The 15,201-nt window shown below is 39.3% G+C and overlaps 1 protein-coding gene across 3 annotated transcripts in view; it reads left to right on the top strand.

Moving 5' to 3' along the window:
* ENPP6 (ectonucleotide pyrophosphatase/phosphodiesterase 6) overlaps positions 1-15,201 on the top strand; it is a 170,416-nt gene that overhangs the window by 59,233 nt on the left and 95,982 nt on the right. Inside the window, exon 1 of one of the 3 annotated variants that reach the window (XM_019736176.3) lies at positions 8,789-9,112. The exons of the other annotated variants lie outside the window; for them this stretch is intronic. Coding sequence (XP_019591735.2) covers positions 8,872-9,112 — 241 coding nt within the window. The 5' untranslated portion in view covers positions 8,789-8,871. Of the gene's footprint in view, positions 1-8,788; positions 9,113-15,201 lie in introns of those variants that run through there. 3 annotated transcript variants of the gene reach the window in all.

Below are 15,201 nucleotides of genomic sequence, written 5' to 3'. Positions count from 1 at the left end.
GCTGCCCCTTGGGTCCACCAGCTGTGGGTAGGCCATACAACAAAATCAAGTGATGCAAGAATGGCTAACATATAGGCTGCTCTTCAGCAGGGGCCAGGGGCTGGGCAAAGCTACATAGAAGAGTATTAGAGGGGCGTGGCCTGTCCCAGGAGCAGACAAATGCCTATTGCTGAGATTTAAACTACTATATCCTGCAGAACAAAGGGAGTTACATAGTAATTATTTTCCAAATGAACATTTCATTCCTCCCTCATGCTGGTGTCTAGGCACCCTTACCTTCTATAGCTTCCCATGGCATTGGGCATTTCATTAGGATGTAGGGACAGCCTGTCCTTTCTAACTTTCTAACAATGCTCTACACAGACAAGGCCTCACTAAGACCTCTGGAGTAAGAGTGAAGTATACATATATCCTTAATACATTTAGAGTTTTTTCCCAAACGTAAAATTTATGCCCCATCCACAATTCTGGAATTCAAAAAGCTCTGAAAACTTCAAGATTTTGATAAATTACTTGGGGGAAAATCCTGATTCTACCTGGGTGGCATACACTTACCTTGATCAAATGTGAGGCTACTTGTGGTCTTTATTTATCCCGATTCATGTGAAGGTTTATTCAATTTTCTGTAGAAATAGTAACAGACTTATTGGGTCACACCTGTTGCAAGTGTTTAAGTAATAAACTCTATACATACCATGTTACCATTGCAAATAAAAAAAACACCTCAATTCTAAGACATAGCTGGCCCCAAGAGTTTCAAATAAGAGACTGTGTAACTGAATCATTAAAAGCTAGTAATAAATACATTACAGGCAAATGAACAATAAAAATGGGTGGAGTGGGAGGAGATGCAGAATAAATAAAGTTGAAATCTAAAAAAGCATCAATGTGGAAGATGATACCTACTCTAGAACCTGGCATCACCTAACCTTTGAGTTCTCTCAGGCAAATTCCCGTCCTTATTTGACACTCAGCTTTCTCTTCTCCAAAATAAAGAGATTATGATTGGATTATTTCTACAATCTCTTCCATGTTTACAATTCTATAATTCTGTGATTCTAGTTTCTTTTTTCAAAGCAGTTCTTCCCATCTGGCAGCAACCAAGATGTGACAGTTCGTTGTCAAGGCATTTTTGGTTTACGTGCTACTGCATTTCCCTTTCATATTTCACATGGTTAACGTAAACTCAAAAATATTCCTTTGACTAACCACTTTTCAGTTTTCTTTAAAAAATGGGGTAGTTTCTCTTGGTTTTAAGTGAGTTTCTACATTCAACTTTTGTATAATTATTAAATAATCCATTTTATTATGTTGGTGCAAAAGTAATTGCGGTTTAAAATGTTAGAAATAATTGCAAAAACAGCAATTACTTTTGCACCAATGTAACACTTCCCTCTACATACATGATGATTTCTATTTATTCAGCAAAGACATAAAGAGAGAACATTAGGTCATTTGTACAAGCATACTTGAGCCAGTACTCAGAATTGCTCATTCTTGACAGATGTGCTGAGATCACTTCCCCAGTTCTATTTTGAAGATAAAGTTCCTTTGTTACCTTGAATCATGGTTTGAATTAGGTTAACTTTCCTCTTTTTTTTTTTTTTCTGATTTATATGATGAGGTGATTGCTTAAAGATGGCAATTGTCCTACAGTAACGATCTTGACAAATGGTACCACTCTGTCATCTAAGGCAGAACCTTGAGAGTCATGCAAGACCCTTCCCTCTCCCTTACCACCCACATGTTCGATTAATCACCAAGGCCTGCTGAGTTTTTAAAAGTTATAATATGTTTTTGATCTACAGAAAATCTGAGAGCATAATATAAACAACACCCATGTAGCAACCCTCAGGTTTGTGAAATTGTAGCATTTTGTCATATATATACACTTCAGGTTTTTGTTTTGTTTCTTTAACAAATAAAACATTACAGACAAAGTTAAAAGCCCCAGCCTGCCTCTTTCTGATTCCATTCTTCTCTTTCCTCTCCAAAGGAAACCTCAATCCTGATTTTGGTGTTTATAATTCCCATGGTGTTTGTACTATTATTACATAGAGTACTGTGCTGCACGTTTTTATGTTAATATTTTATACTGCATGCATCCACCTATAACTTGTTTTTCTCACTCAACATGGTGCTTAAGATCTATTCAAGAAGTAGACATTTAAGCTTAGTTTATTCTTTTGAACAGCTATACAGTGTACCTGTAAATGAATATTGATGTCACTTACTCATACTCTTGTTGATGGACATTTAGATTGTTTCTAATTTTATTTTACCATTACAAACTGCTGCAATAAATCTCTGTATACCTATCTCCTTGTACAAGCAAATATATGAGAGCTTATGTAAGGAACAGTGGACTGTACATTAGTATCCACCCATTAATGTAGCACAATTCTGTCCTTTAAATGGGTACAAGTGTGTCAAGATTTTTATCTCCTGTACTGGTGGAGCAGGATGATGGCGCTGAGCCATCAGGGCTCTGAGTTTCAGGACCCTCCTCCACTTAGCCAATGAGCAGCATCTACGATTTGTACAGTATCTACTAGATGTTGGGCACCATACATGAAGGGGCTTGCTGTACCCAAATTTACTCATTCAATATTCATGATAACCCTGTGGTTTCTTGAGCATTTCCTTACTTTCTGGTTCTCCCTTTAATTTTAGCATTCATCAGTGGATGCTGCCTGTAACAGTTATTTCTATAGTGTTCTAATGGTGATTTTCTCTTTCCCCCTCTCAGTTCAATCAAGACAAATGAAAGATATTTAGGGTTTATTATATTTTATTTCACACAGGTTTTCTTTCCCCTAATTTCAAAATTGAATGAATTCTCCCAAAAGATAAGGCTATAAAAGAGACCTGGGTTTGAATTTCCATTTGACACTTCAGGCTATTTGATGTTCAGGCCTCGCTGAACCTTGATTTCCTTTGTATCACAGGTGTATAAATACCTACCTTACAAAATTATTGGGAGCTCTAAATGAATTATTGTATGTGAAGTTCTTAATATTATACCAGTGAAGATGAAGATAATCACTCTTGCTGCCACTAGCACTGTTATTGCCTCCACACACTTTCCACAGCCTGGTCTCTAAAATGCAAATCTGGTGATGACATGACCTTCTCAGGCTTGACCGTTGCTGCCATTGTCAGCAGTGGTTCTCAAGCCTGGCTTTTGATCAGAATCATATGAGGAACCTGAAAAGAAATGTATTAACCCAGCCTTACGGACTGGAATTTTGGTGTTGGGTTCAGCCCTTATCTGTACTCTCTAGACAGGTGAGACCAGGGGTCCACCGCAGGAGACATGAGTCTGGGGCTCCCTCTGAAGGCTGGTAGTGGGTTCTCACTCAGTGATTGCTGAAAGTAATGAAGAGAGGATTCCTGCTCCCCACCGTGAAATAGCAAGCTGGTGCCAAAGCAGGAGATTTGGAATCAGACTAACAGTTTCTAGATATTCCACTTAGTATCTGTGTGATCCTGATTAGTCAGCTGCCTTTTATATAGGGAGTATGTTCTTGGAGACCTTTTTAATTTAAAATGTGCACAGATAATAATAACTACTTTCCTAGTAGGAACAGATAGAATGGTGTATGCATTTTCTTTAATGCGGACTTTTCATCTTTAACTCTGATACTTTGTAGAGTGCTCTCTCTTTTTTGCTTTGATATATCATATGTATTATATATATGTTATATATATATATTATGATATATATATATATATATATATATATATATATATATATATATATGTATATATAGTGAAATGATTACTACAATAAGATTAGTTAACACCTCCATTACCTCAAATAATTACCATTTTTTTTTGTGTGTGTGGTGATAATACTAAGGTCTACTCTTGGATATTCCAGTCAAGATGGTGGAGTAGGTAAATGTGCTTTCATCCTCTCACGACCACATCAAAATTACAACTAAACTACAGAACAACCATTATTGAGAATTGCCTGATCTAGCTGAACAGAAGCCCTGTAACTAAGGACACCCAGAAGAAGCCACCACAAAACTGGTAGGAGGGGCAGAGGTTTGGAACTGGCTGTGGTGGTCAAAAATCAGGAGGGATAGCTTAGCTGCCTTTTCATTTTGTTGATTGTTTCTTTTGCTGTACAGAAGCTTTTGAGTTTGATGCAGGCCACTTCTTTATTTTTGTTTTTGTTGTTTGGGCTTTTCTTGATATATATATATCATCACTAAGACCAATGTCAAGGAATTTTTCTCTATGTTTTCTTCTTGGAGTTTCATGGTTTTAGGTTTTAAATTTTAAGTCTTTGATTCATTTCTACTCAGTTTTTGTGAGTGGTGTAGGATAGTGGTCAGTTTCATTCTTTTGCCTGTAAAGATACAGTTTTCCCATCACCATTAATTGATGAGACTATCCTTTCTCCATTGACTATTCTTGACTCCCTTGTCAAATATTAGTTACTTGTATATGCGTGAGTTTATTTCTGGGCTCCTATTCTGTTCCATTTGTCTATGTGTCTGTACCAATACCACACTGTTTATAGATTACTTTAGCTTTGAAATAAAGATTCAAATCAGGAAGTGTGATGCCTCAGCTTTGTTCTTTCTCAGGATTGCTTTGGCTAGTCAGTCTTTTATGGCTTTATATGAATTTTAAGTTTTTTAAATTTCTGTGAAAAATGTCATTGGAATATTGATACAGATTGCATTGAATCTATAGATGACTTTGGGTAGTATGGACATTTTAACAATATTAATTCTTCCAATCCACGAAGATGGAATATCTTTCCATTTATTTGTATCTTCTTCAATTTCTTTCATCAATGTCTTATAATTTTCAGTCTACAGATGTTTTGCCTCCTTAGTTAAATTTATTCCTAAATATTTTATTATTTTTGATGGTATTATTAAATGGGATTTTTAAAATTTCTTTTCCAGATAATTTATTGTTAGTGTATATAAATGCACCTGGCTTTTGCAAGTTAATTTTGTATTCTGCAACTTTACTAAATTCATTTATTAGTTCTAATAGCTTTTTAAGCTTTTTTTTTTTTTGGAGTCTTTAGGATTTTATATATATATATATATATAGGATCATATCATTTGCATACAGAGAAAATTTTACTTTCCCTTTCTGATTTGGATGCTTTTTTTTTTTTTTGCCTTATTGCTCTGAATAGTACTATGCTTATAGGAGTGGTGAGAGCGGGCATCCTTGTCTTGATCTTAATGGGAAAGCTTTTAACTTTTCTTTTCTTTTTTTGAGCTTTTAACTTTTCATCATTATAATTTTAACTGTGGCTTTTATCATGTTGATATAGTTTACTTTTCTATTGGCTTTTTAGCTATGCCTCTTTGTGTTACTTTTTAGTGATTGCTCTTGGCCTTACAACATGCATCCTTATTACAATCTACTTAGAATTAACGTTTCATCACTTTACATTTTATTCTTTATATCTGACTTTTCCCACTTCATAAATAAAAGAAAGTCACAACAGTTTCATTCCATGTAAAAATCTTACCCCTATATTTTAAGTCACAGGTTTTATATCTTTTAATTCTTCATAAGTTATAAATTATAAATCCTGTCATAATATTATTATTTTTAATTTAAGCTTTTGGTGTTTTAAGGACATTAAGAAAAGAAAAAATATATAATCTTCTACATTTACCCACATATTTACCATTTCTGATACTGTTTAGCCTCTTCCTCTAGATCTTAATTTTCATCTTGTATTATTTCCCTTCAACCTGAAGGACATTCTTTAGTGTTTCTTGTAGTACAAGTATATTGGTGACTAATTCACTTAGCTTTCATTTATGTGAAAATGTCTTTACTTTATCTTAATTTTAGAAGAATGTTTTCCCAGATCTAGAACATATTCTGTAGCGTTCCAATCCTTTGAAATGCATTAAGATTCAAATTCCAAGGTCTGACCAGAGAGAAGGCAGATGGAACACTTGCCGTGGGCAGGGATTGGTGCAAGAACATTGAGGAGCTGAGACTACAGATTTCTAGGAAAGGTAATGGTTGACATCGGCCAACAAGGGCCAACATGGGCTGACCAAACTGGGATGGATTAACAAGATCATCAAGGGTTGATGTTGACCAATATAGGCTGACTTGGGTCACAACTTTTGAGTTTCATTGATTCTATAGCTGGAAATGACCCTAAAGCTTCCATCACTTTTCAGAGGAGAAAACCGAAGCATGGAAGGGCAGTTTTCTCAGAATCACACAATTGTATCATACCAGAATCCAGGCTCTGGAATCATGTCTTCTTTCTCCCAGGACTCTTTCCTTCTATCTCACATGCCTCTCCATGGATGCAAAGCACCAGAGTAAAGACAGATCTGGGCAGCACATTCTTGAGAACTCACGCGTATCCTGAGCAGGACCTGAAGCAGCTCTCAGGGCAAAGATGGTTCCAAGTTCTAAAGGGAATTTTTTATTTTTCTGTGTTATCTAGGTTAAATTCCTGTGGGCAATGACCTTATAGCATTGCCAACCTTTGAAAAATAAATGACAAGAAACACTCTTACGTATTAGGTGCTGATAACCACCCCCAACTGAGGACATCCAGATAACAGACAGACAAGGTCTTGGACCACAAGACTTTGGGCACTTAATATTAACCACATTTTCTGATCTACTGCCTTTCCTTGTTGCCTTTTAGCTTTTATGTCCAACCTTTTTTAGATCACAAGGTACAGACCAGGAGTCTGAGTATAAGCAATGCTGAGATTTCCTTGGTTTGAATTCCATCCCATATGTTTCTTTCATATGTTAGTATGTATATTAAAGATGCTTATTTACAATAATTTGGACCCAAAACTTTAGAGAAACTGCCTAAACATTATCCCAAAATGATATGATCTTCATAAAATAAAATAAGACACATCAGCTGTGCGCCGACCCAGACATATCACAGTACTACTTGTGGAGACTTGGGAACCTCTGGGGACCTGTGGACACTCTAATTTAGAGGGAGTTAGTTAAGGGCTGCCCTCCTCAGCAGCTGGATAGGGCACTCAGGGAACCAGCAGCAGAGGAAAGTGGATGCCCCTTGTATATTCATCTTTGAAATCTGGAGTGCTTAGCCTCTCCCCAAGTGAGCTCAGGGGCCCCCCTCAAGGCAAATCATATGGACTTGCACTGTTATGCCAGCTTCCTGGTCCAAAAGTCTTGGAACCTCTCGGGAACTGACAGCACGTCTACCTTTATCTGCTGCCTCCTTGGACCCTCACTAACTGCAGAAGGAAATTCTTCTTTCAGTGTGTGTGATCACTGCCAGGGCAGCCTGTAAGCTCCTCAGCACCTTTCACCTTTCTCCCCCCCACTTCCCTCTCTCCCTTCTTCCTTCCCTCCTTTCTTCCTTCCCTCTTCCATCCCCTTCCACTTTTTTCTCTTTAGAATGAAAGTAACATCCCACAACTCAAAGAAATATGAATAACATTGAGTGTTCAAACTAACAAACATTAAGAATAACCTCCCCTCTTTTTCTTAATTTTTTTAAGTGTGAAAAGCATTGCTTTTATTGGAGAAATAAAGTCTCATCCCTGTCTAAGTCAGCTGAGATGGGAATGGTGACTTGGCCGTTTGGCTGATGTGTTTACTCTGTGTAGCACAACTTAGAAAGTGACCGGTGGTGTCACGTAAGGGTTTGACTGTAAATACAATAGAAGAAAAGAAGAAGAGAAGGCACAGGCAGAGGGCAGAGGTGGAAGAAATAGTTTAGAACTGATCAAGATCAGAGTGCTTGGTGTCCAGCTGCCTTCAGTCCGGGTAAAGCTTTGTCCTGAGCCTTGCATGTTTCACCAGGATCCAAGTGACATTATAATGTTAATAATAGCTAGCATTGTTAAGCACTTGCCATGGGCATGCACATTTTATAAGCCTTTATATTTAATTTTCTGCCACATGAGAAACCCACCCTTAGTGCTCAGTCTTGTCGCCCACCTGTGCCTGCTGTACTTCCGTGACTTCCTGGTCAGGCTCCGATTTCCTCCTCTGCGTAGTCCTTCTTGTCATGAAGCCTGCATGGTTATTTCCAGGTCTGCTTTCTCCATCGCAAACTGTACAGATCTCTATCTCATTGCCCTTCTGGGGCAATGCTGCCTCAGACCAATCTGTCAGTCATGACCGCTGCTGTCCATCTCTGGGACTTGCTCTGGGGCTGTACAGCTCTGCTGAGAACTATCTCCTCGACCGATGAGTTTGGACACCAGCAACATGAAAAGTAAAACAATAAACCCTGTATATAGATGCATATGAAAAACTAAGTGGCTGAGACACATAAAGTATTTGTTTGTAAATGCTATGGTGATAGAAATATTGTTGAAAAGTTCACAAGTATGCCCACTAAGTTTCATTGTCTCCTGTCGGCATACTGAGTTAAGAGGTTTGCGTTCCTAAATTGTCAGTGAAAAACTCAGTGAAAGAGTTTAAATCGAGCAAAGACGTGGGATAACAGCAAATTAAAAGATTGCCCTTTCCTTGGCTCCTCCCTTTGGTGAGCCCAACTGCAACGTTAGTATTGACTTCTGTCATCTTCTAAAATGCCACCTCTCTGTGGGTGATTGTATTTCTGGAACATTCACCCAAAATAATAAGGTTGCACTCTCTCCCCTGGTGTTAATTCTGGGTTGTTTAGAAAACCAGCTTCTCCAAAGGAGTCAGTCCCTTGACTTTCTAGTAAAGGGTGAGCATAGATGTTTTTAAAAGGGGGTGCTGTACCTTTAAATTCTGAAAGTGAACTTGGCTCAGGAAGGCCAGCAGTCAAGGTCCAGCCCCTAGAAGAGAGAATAGCTGCAGATTCTCCATCCTCAGTCTTTGCAAGGGGACGGCTGTGCCAGCCAGCCCAGGCAGGCTCCTGGCAGCATGGCAGTGAAGCTCGGGGCCCTCCTGCTGGTCCTTGCACTCAGCCTGGCGCAGCCAGCCTCGGCCCGCCGGAAGCTCCTGTTGTTTCTGCTGGATGGTTTTCGCTCAGACTACATCAGTGATGAGGCCCTGGAGTCCTTGCCTGGTTTCAAAGAAATCGTGAGCAGGGGAGTAAAAGTGGATTACTTGACCCCAGACTTCCCCAGTCTCTCTTATCCCAATTACTACACCCTAATGACTGGTGAGTACCTTGTCCTCTTCTGGGTGGGGAAGGTGGGCTGGAGTCCAACAGGGGACAGTTAGCGCCTGGCATTGAAGTCGTATTTAAATGTTCAGGTTTCCCTGGTCCTTTGGGACACCAAAGACAGACAAGACGTCTGTGTTTTTGGCCGAGATTTGTTTTTTCATGGTTGTGTTGTTTTCCAAAAGTTATCCCAAGGACCTGCTTTGGATTCTTGGTGTGGAGAACAGAGAGCTACATGAATAGATGATTTCCAGAGGAGTCGCTTCTTTTAGAAATAAAAATTCTAGCTAATTCCGTATCTTCTAAGTTCAAGTTTAAAAAGTCAACAGGTCTTCATGTGTCTGTACTAAATTCCTTCTGTGCCTTTCCTCTGCAGTTATCTGTCATACTGCAGCTATTTTGGCTTGTTTATCAATGTGCTATACAAAAGTCACACGAGGGATTTCCGGATTACGTGGAGGGAGTTTTTCGGTCATATCCTGAAGGATTACTTAGCAATGCTACTTGCCCCTTCTTTTGCCTTTTGGAGCCAGGTAATATATTATAACATGGAGGAGAAAAAAAATTGTTGTGTAGTTCAGATTCCCATTTTTAACTTCTAGCATCCTTTAACACAAAACAAAATATTAAAGCCAGCTAACCCAGACTATACTAGGTTTGGGAAAGCTGGATTTTGCCTAAAGGTAGCCCTCATCTGGGATTGCCGGAATGCCAATGTGAGTCCATGAACTTGCTCCTCTGTCTGTAATAGAACGTACGTACTTTCTGCTCACACAGTCAGATTCCCGGCTTCCAGTTGGTTTTTCAGCTAACCTTTGTCAGGGCCAGCAAGGCACTCTCAGAAAGAATTTAGCAAGCTGTCCAGGGAAGCTGTTAAGAATGCACTGTTATTGCTGCTTATGCTGGGCTTAGCCATGTGCTCTGAGCACAGGGAAAACTGTATAAATTATGTTAACAGGAAGGGGATGAGAACTCTTGTATCTCATTATGGATCTCTACAGAATGGCAAAGCCATAGGAGTCTGGAAAGATAATTGATATCTCTGACTTCATGCATGTGTACATAAAAATGCCGTAAAATTAAAGGGGAAAGATACTTTGGAGAATTAGAAATGAAGGCATAGAGAAAACACAAAATCCAGACTGAGCACAATCCAAGAATGTATTTGCTTTTTTTTTTTTTTTTTATTTCCCCCAACAGACAAACAAGCAGCGTCTCTAAGATAAAGAGGATGAACAAAAATCCTCTGGTTCTCACTTGGCACGCTTCTCCCTTTGCAGGGAAGCAGTTTGCAGGCTGCTGGGTCACACATAGATGTTATTGTGTGTCACAGCCTGACTTCAGTTCTGTCCAGGGAGTTTCACACACACAGACCACCCCCACTCCAGTTGTCTTCCAGAGCCTTGCTGGGAGACCCAATTCATAAACTGCCACGTGCAGTTTTCCCGATCTCAGTGGAAAATGAACAAAATCCATTTTAGAAAGTCAGACTCCAGTGAGTAAAAAAGGACCATTACAATCTCCACAGAGAAACCAAGCCAGTGACAAGGTCTTTTGTTGGTCAGACCCACATTCCTGATATTGGCACAAGGAATAATATTCACCAAGCCTCAGTCACGCAAAGACATGCCTTCTGTTCAGAAATGGGTGTTTTCATTTGTCCTTTCCATGGTGGGACAGTATACTCCCATGAGTGTTTGTCAAAACTCTCACCTTTACTTTCAAACTGAGTATATCCTCTCCATACATGTTATGCCTATATTTTATTTATTTATTTATTGGATTTTTATTAAAAATACAGCTGCCATACAACATTATATCAGTTTCAGGTGTTCACCATAGTTGTGCAACGTTTATATACCCAAAGAAGTGATCACCATGAGTCTAGCAAACCATCTGACACTGTACTATGCTTTCATAATATTATTGATTATATTCCCCATGCTGTACATTGCATCCCCGTGACTTACTTGTTTTATACCTGGAAATTTGGGCCAGTTATTCCCCCTTCAACTTTTCCCTCCTTTTAAAAATTTTAAATTACAGTTAACATTCAATATTACTTTGTATTAATTTCAGGTTTATAGCATAGTGGTTAGACATTTGTATGATTTAAGAAGTGAAACCCCTGCCTAGTCTAGTACTCACCTGACACTATGCATCGTTATTACCATATTATTGACTACATTCCCTATGCTTTACTTTACATCCCCATGACTACCAATTTGTACTTCTTAATCCCTTTACCTTTTGCACCCTGCCCCCTAACCCCCTTACTATCTATCACCCCAATAAATCTAGTACCCGTCTGACACCATACATAGTTATTATAATATTATTGACTATATTCGTTGTGCTACACCCTACACCCCCATGACTACTGTGTAAAAACCTATTTGTACTTCTTAATCCCTTCCCCTTTTTATCCACCTCCTCAAACCTCCTCCCATCTGGCAACAATCAAAATGTTCTTTGTATCTATGAGTGTGTTTCTGTTTTGTTTGTTTGTTTGTTTATTTTGTTCTTTAGATTCCACATGTAAGTGAAATCACATTGCATCTGTCTTTCTCTGCTTGACATACTCCACTCAGCATAATACCTTCCAGGTCCGTTCATACCACGCAGATGGTGAGAACCCATTCCCTTTTATGGCCAAACAATATTCCGTTGTATATATGTACCACCTCTTCTTTATCCATTCATCCATTTATGGACACCCAGGTTGCCTCCACATCTTGGCGACTGTAAACAATGCTGCAATGAACATATGGATGCACATGTCCCTTTGAAGTAGCATTTTGGGTTTCTTCAGATAAATACCCAGAAGTGGCACTACTGGGTCCTTCATTGTCTTTTGGTATAGCCTTTGTTTTAAAGTCTATTTTCTCTTGTATAGCATTGCTATCCCAGCCTTTTCTGTTTTTTTCATCTCCATTTTCATGAAATATTTTTTTCCATCCCTTTACTTTCAGTCTGTGTGTCTTTCCATCTGAAGTGAGTCTCTTGTAGGCAGCATATGAAGGGTATTCTTTTCTTATTCATTCAGCCACCTTTGTTTTTGATCTGAGCATTTAATTCATTTACACTGAAAGTAATCGTTGATAGATATGTATTTATTGCCATTTTATTATTCATGGTTTTGAACTTTTTTTTTCATCTTAAAGTAATTCCTCTAACATTCCTTGTCATACTGGTTTGGTGGTGATGAACTCCTTTAGCTTTTTCTTGTTTGCTCTTTATCTGTCCTTTGATTTTAAATGATAACCTTGCTGGGTAGAGTAGTCTGGGTTGTAGGCCCTTGGTTTTCATCATTTTGAATATTTCCTGCCAATCCCTTCTGACCTGCAAAGTTTCTGTTGAGAAATCAGCTGACAGTCTTACAGGAGCTCCCTTATATTCTAGTTGCCTTTCTCTTGCTGCTTTTAGGGTTCTCTCTTTGTCTTTAAATTTTGCCAATTTAATTATAGTGTGTCTTGGTGTGGGCCTGTTTGGGTTCATCCTGTTTGGGACTCTCTGAGTTTCCTGGGCTTGTATGTATATTTCCTTCACCAGGTGAGGAAAGTTTTCAGCCATTATTTCTTTAAATAGGCTCTCAATACCTTGCTTTCCCCCTTCTCCTTCTGGTACCCTTATCATGCTAATGTTGTTATACTTGATGTTGTCCCAGAAGTTTTTAAAATTACCCTCACTTTGTTTTGTTTTTTTAAGGAGGGCGCAGCTCACTCTGACCCATGAGGGGATGGAACCAGCAACCTTGGTGTTATTAGCACCATGCTCTAACCAACTGAGCCAAACGGTCACCCCTCTTACCCTCATTTTTTGATTCCTTTTTACTTTGGCTGTTCCAATTGGGTGTTTTCTGCTACCTTGCCTTCCAAATTGCTGATTTGATCCTCTGCTTCATCTAGTCTGCTGGTGATTCCTTCTAGTGCATTTTTCATTTCAGTTATTGTATTCTTCGCTTCTGATTGGTTCTTTTTTATGGTTTCTTCATCATTTTTTATGCTTGCTATCTCTTTGTTGAAATTTTCACCAAGTTCCTTAAGCATCCTTGTAACCATTATTTTGAACTCTGTATCTGGTAGTTTGCTTGCCTCCATGTCGTTTAGTTCTTTTTCTAGATTTTTCTCCTGTTCTTTCATTTGGGATGTATTTCTTTGTTTCCTCATTTTGGCTGCCTTCTGTGTTTGTTTCTATGTATTAGGTAGAACTGCTACATCTTCCAGTTTTGCCAGGTGGCCTTATGTAGTAGGCGCCCTGTGGAGCCCAATAGCATAGTCTCCCTGGTGACCTGCACTGGGTGCTCAAGGAATGTCCCTTGTGTGGGTTGTGTGTGTCCTCCTGTTATATTTGAGCCTTGATTGTCAGTGGGTGGGACTGACCTTCAAGCTGACTGGCTGTAGGGTTTGGCCATGTCCACAGCTTATGAGCTGCTGTGCAGGAGGCTTAGCCCACTGAGTGGGATTCACCCCAATGGGCTCTGGTGCCCTTTGAGACTACCCTTTGAGTGTACCACCTGTGGGGCTAATTGGGTGGTGCTCTGATGTGGTCGGAAGCCAACCTTCAAGTATGTTGGTTCTGGGGCCTCTTGGGAAAGACTCTGCTGCAAGCTCAGGTAAGCTACTTCCTATGACCAGGTGGGGGCTACCTGGTAGAAGCTACAAAGTAGTGCATGGTTGGTCGCTGCCTGTGCTGGACATGGAGGTATGTGGAAGAGACCACGCTATGAACCAAAAACAGCTGCCACCAGTACCAGTTCTGGGGTAGCTCCGCCAAAAGCCAGGACACTCTGAGGTCTGCTGCCAGCTGTTGGCTCCCATAAGGTTCAGCCACTGATAAAGCCTCCTGCAGTATGGAGTTGGGTGTGGCGGGGTCTCAGTGAGTCACCAGGGTACCCTGTTTCCCCAAAAATAAGATCTAGCCAGATAATCAGCTCTAATGTGTCTTTTGGAGCAAAAATTAATATAAGACCCGGTATTATATTATATTATATTATATTATATTATATTATATTATATTATATTATATTATATTATATTACCCAGTCTTATATTATAGTAAAATAAGACTAGGTCTTATATTAAGTTTTGCTCCAAAAGACGCATTAGAGTTGATTGTCCAGCTAGGTCTTATTTTTGGGGAAACACGGTAGATTGAGTGGAGCTCACCAGACCAATTCAGATTCAGATTTGACTTGTGGGGGAAAGGCTCAACACAGGAAAGATGGTGCCTGCCTGCTGGCTGCACAGAAGAAGGATCCCACACAGGGAAAATGAAGCCACACACCTCAATCTGCCCCTCGTATGTCACCAACACCTCCTGAGACACTGTGCCTCTGCCGGAGCCCAGGGTGTGTGCCTAGGAGTGTGAGAGTCTGTGTGGGGGCTCTTTAAGAGGACATCTGGGTTTCCTGCAGACTGCTTTATATCCTTAGTTATTAAACTTCTGTTCAGCTAGACTTCAGGTGGTTCTTGAGGTTGATTGTCCTATAATTTAGTTGTAATTTTGATGTGTTCACGGGATGAGGCAAGCACAACGTTTATCTACTCCAACTTGGATCCTCCCCATGCCTGTATATTTTTAGACGGTAAAATGTATTATCCAACTTGAAAGTCTTAAGTTGACTTTACCCCTTTTATAGAAGCAATATTGTGCACAATATTGCAATATGTCAAGCAAGGCTCATGTTTATGTGCACGTATCTTTGGGTATGATTTGTCTTGCACCTATTGAGTGAATGTGAAGGCTTGGAGCAAGATTGCAGGCTGGGAGATGCCAGGCCATGAAGCTGGTATCACCGTCACTGTTTTGAAACTGATTCAGGGCTAAGTTGAGACAATTTTTCCCAATATCCATGCTATTTTTTCTACCTGATCTTGAAAAATTCGTCTTTTTTTTTAAAAAAAGGAAGAATATAACCATTGAAAATTGTACTTAAACATATGGTTTGAACATCTGAGCATTTTACAAGCCAACCAAAGAATAATACTAGATCCTTTTGGTACTTAAAAAATACGATGTTTTACAGTTCCTCAGAAGTCATAAGTGAGACTATGATCTCACTTCATTACATGAATTGTTGCCCA

Source organism: Rhinolophus sinicus, chromosome 16, assembly GCF_057876585.1.
Source record: "Rhinolophus sinicus isolate RSI-liver-muscle chromosome 16, RSI-T2T, whole genome shotgun sequence".
In the NCBI taxonomy this organism is placed as follows: domain Eukaryota; kingdom Metazoa; phylum Chordata; class Mammalia; order Chiroptera; family Rhinolophidae; genus Rhinolophus; species Rhinolophus sinicus.
Note: the sequence above shows the minus strand (reverse complement) of the source record. Positions and strands in the feature narration are given on the sequence as shown.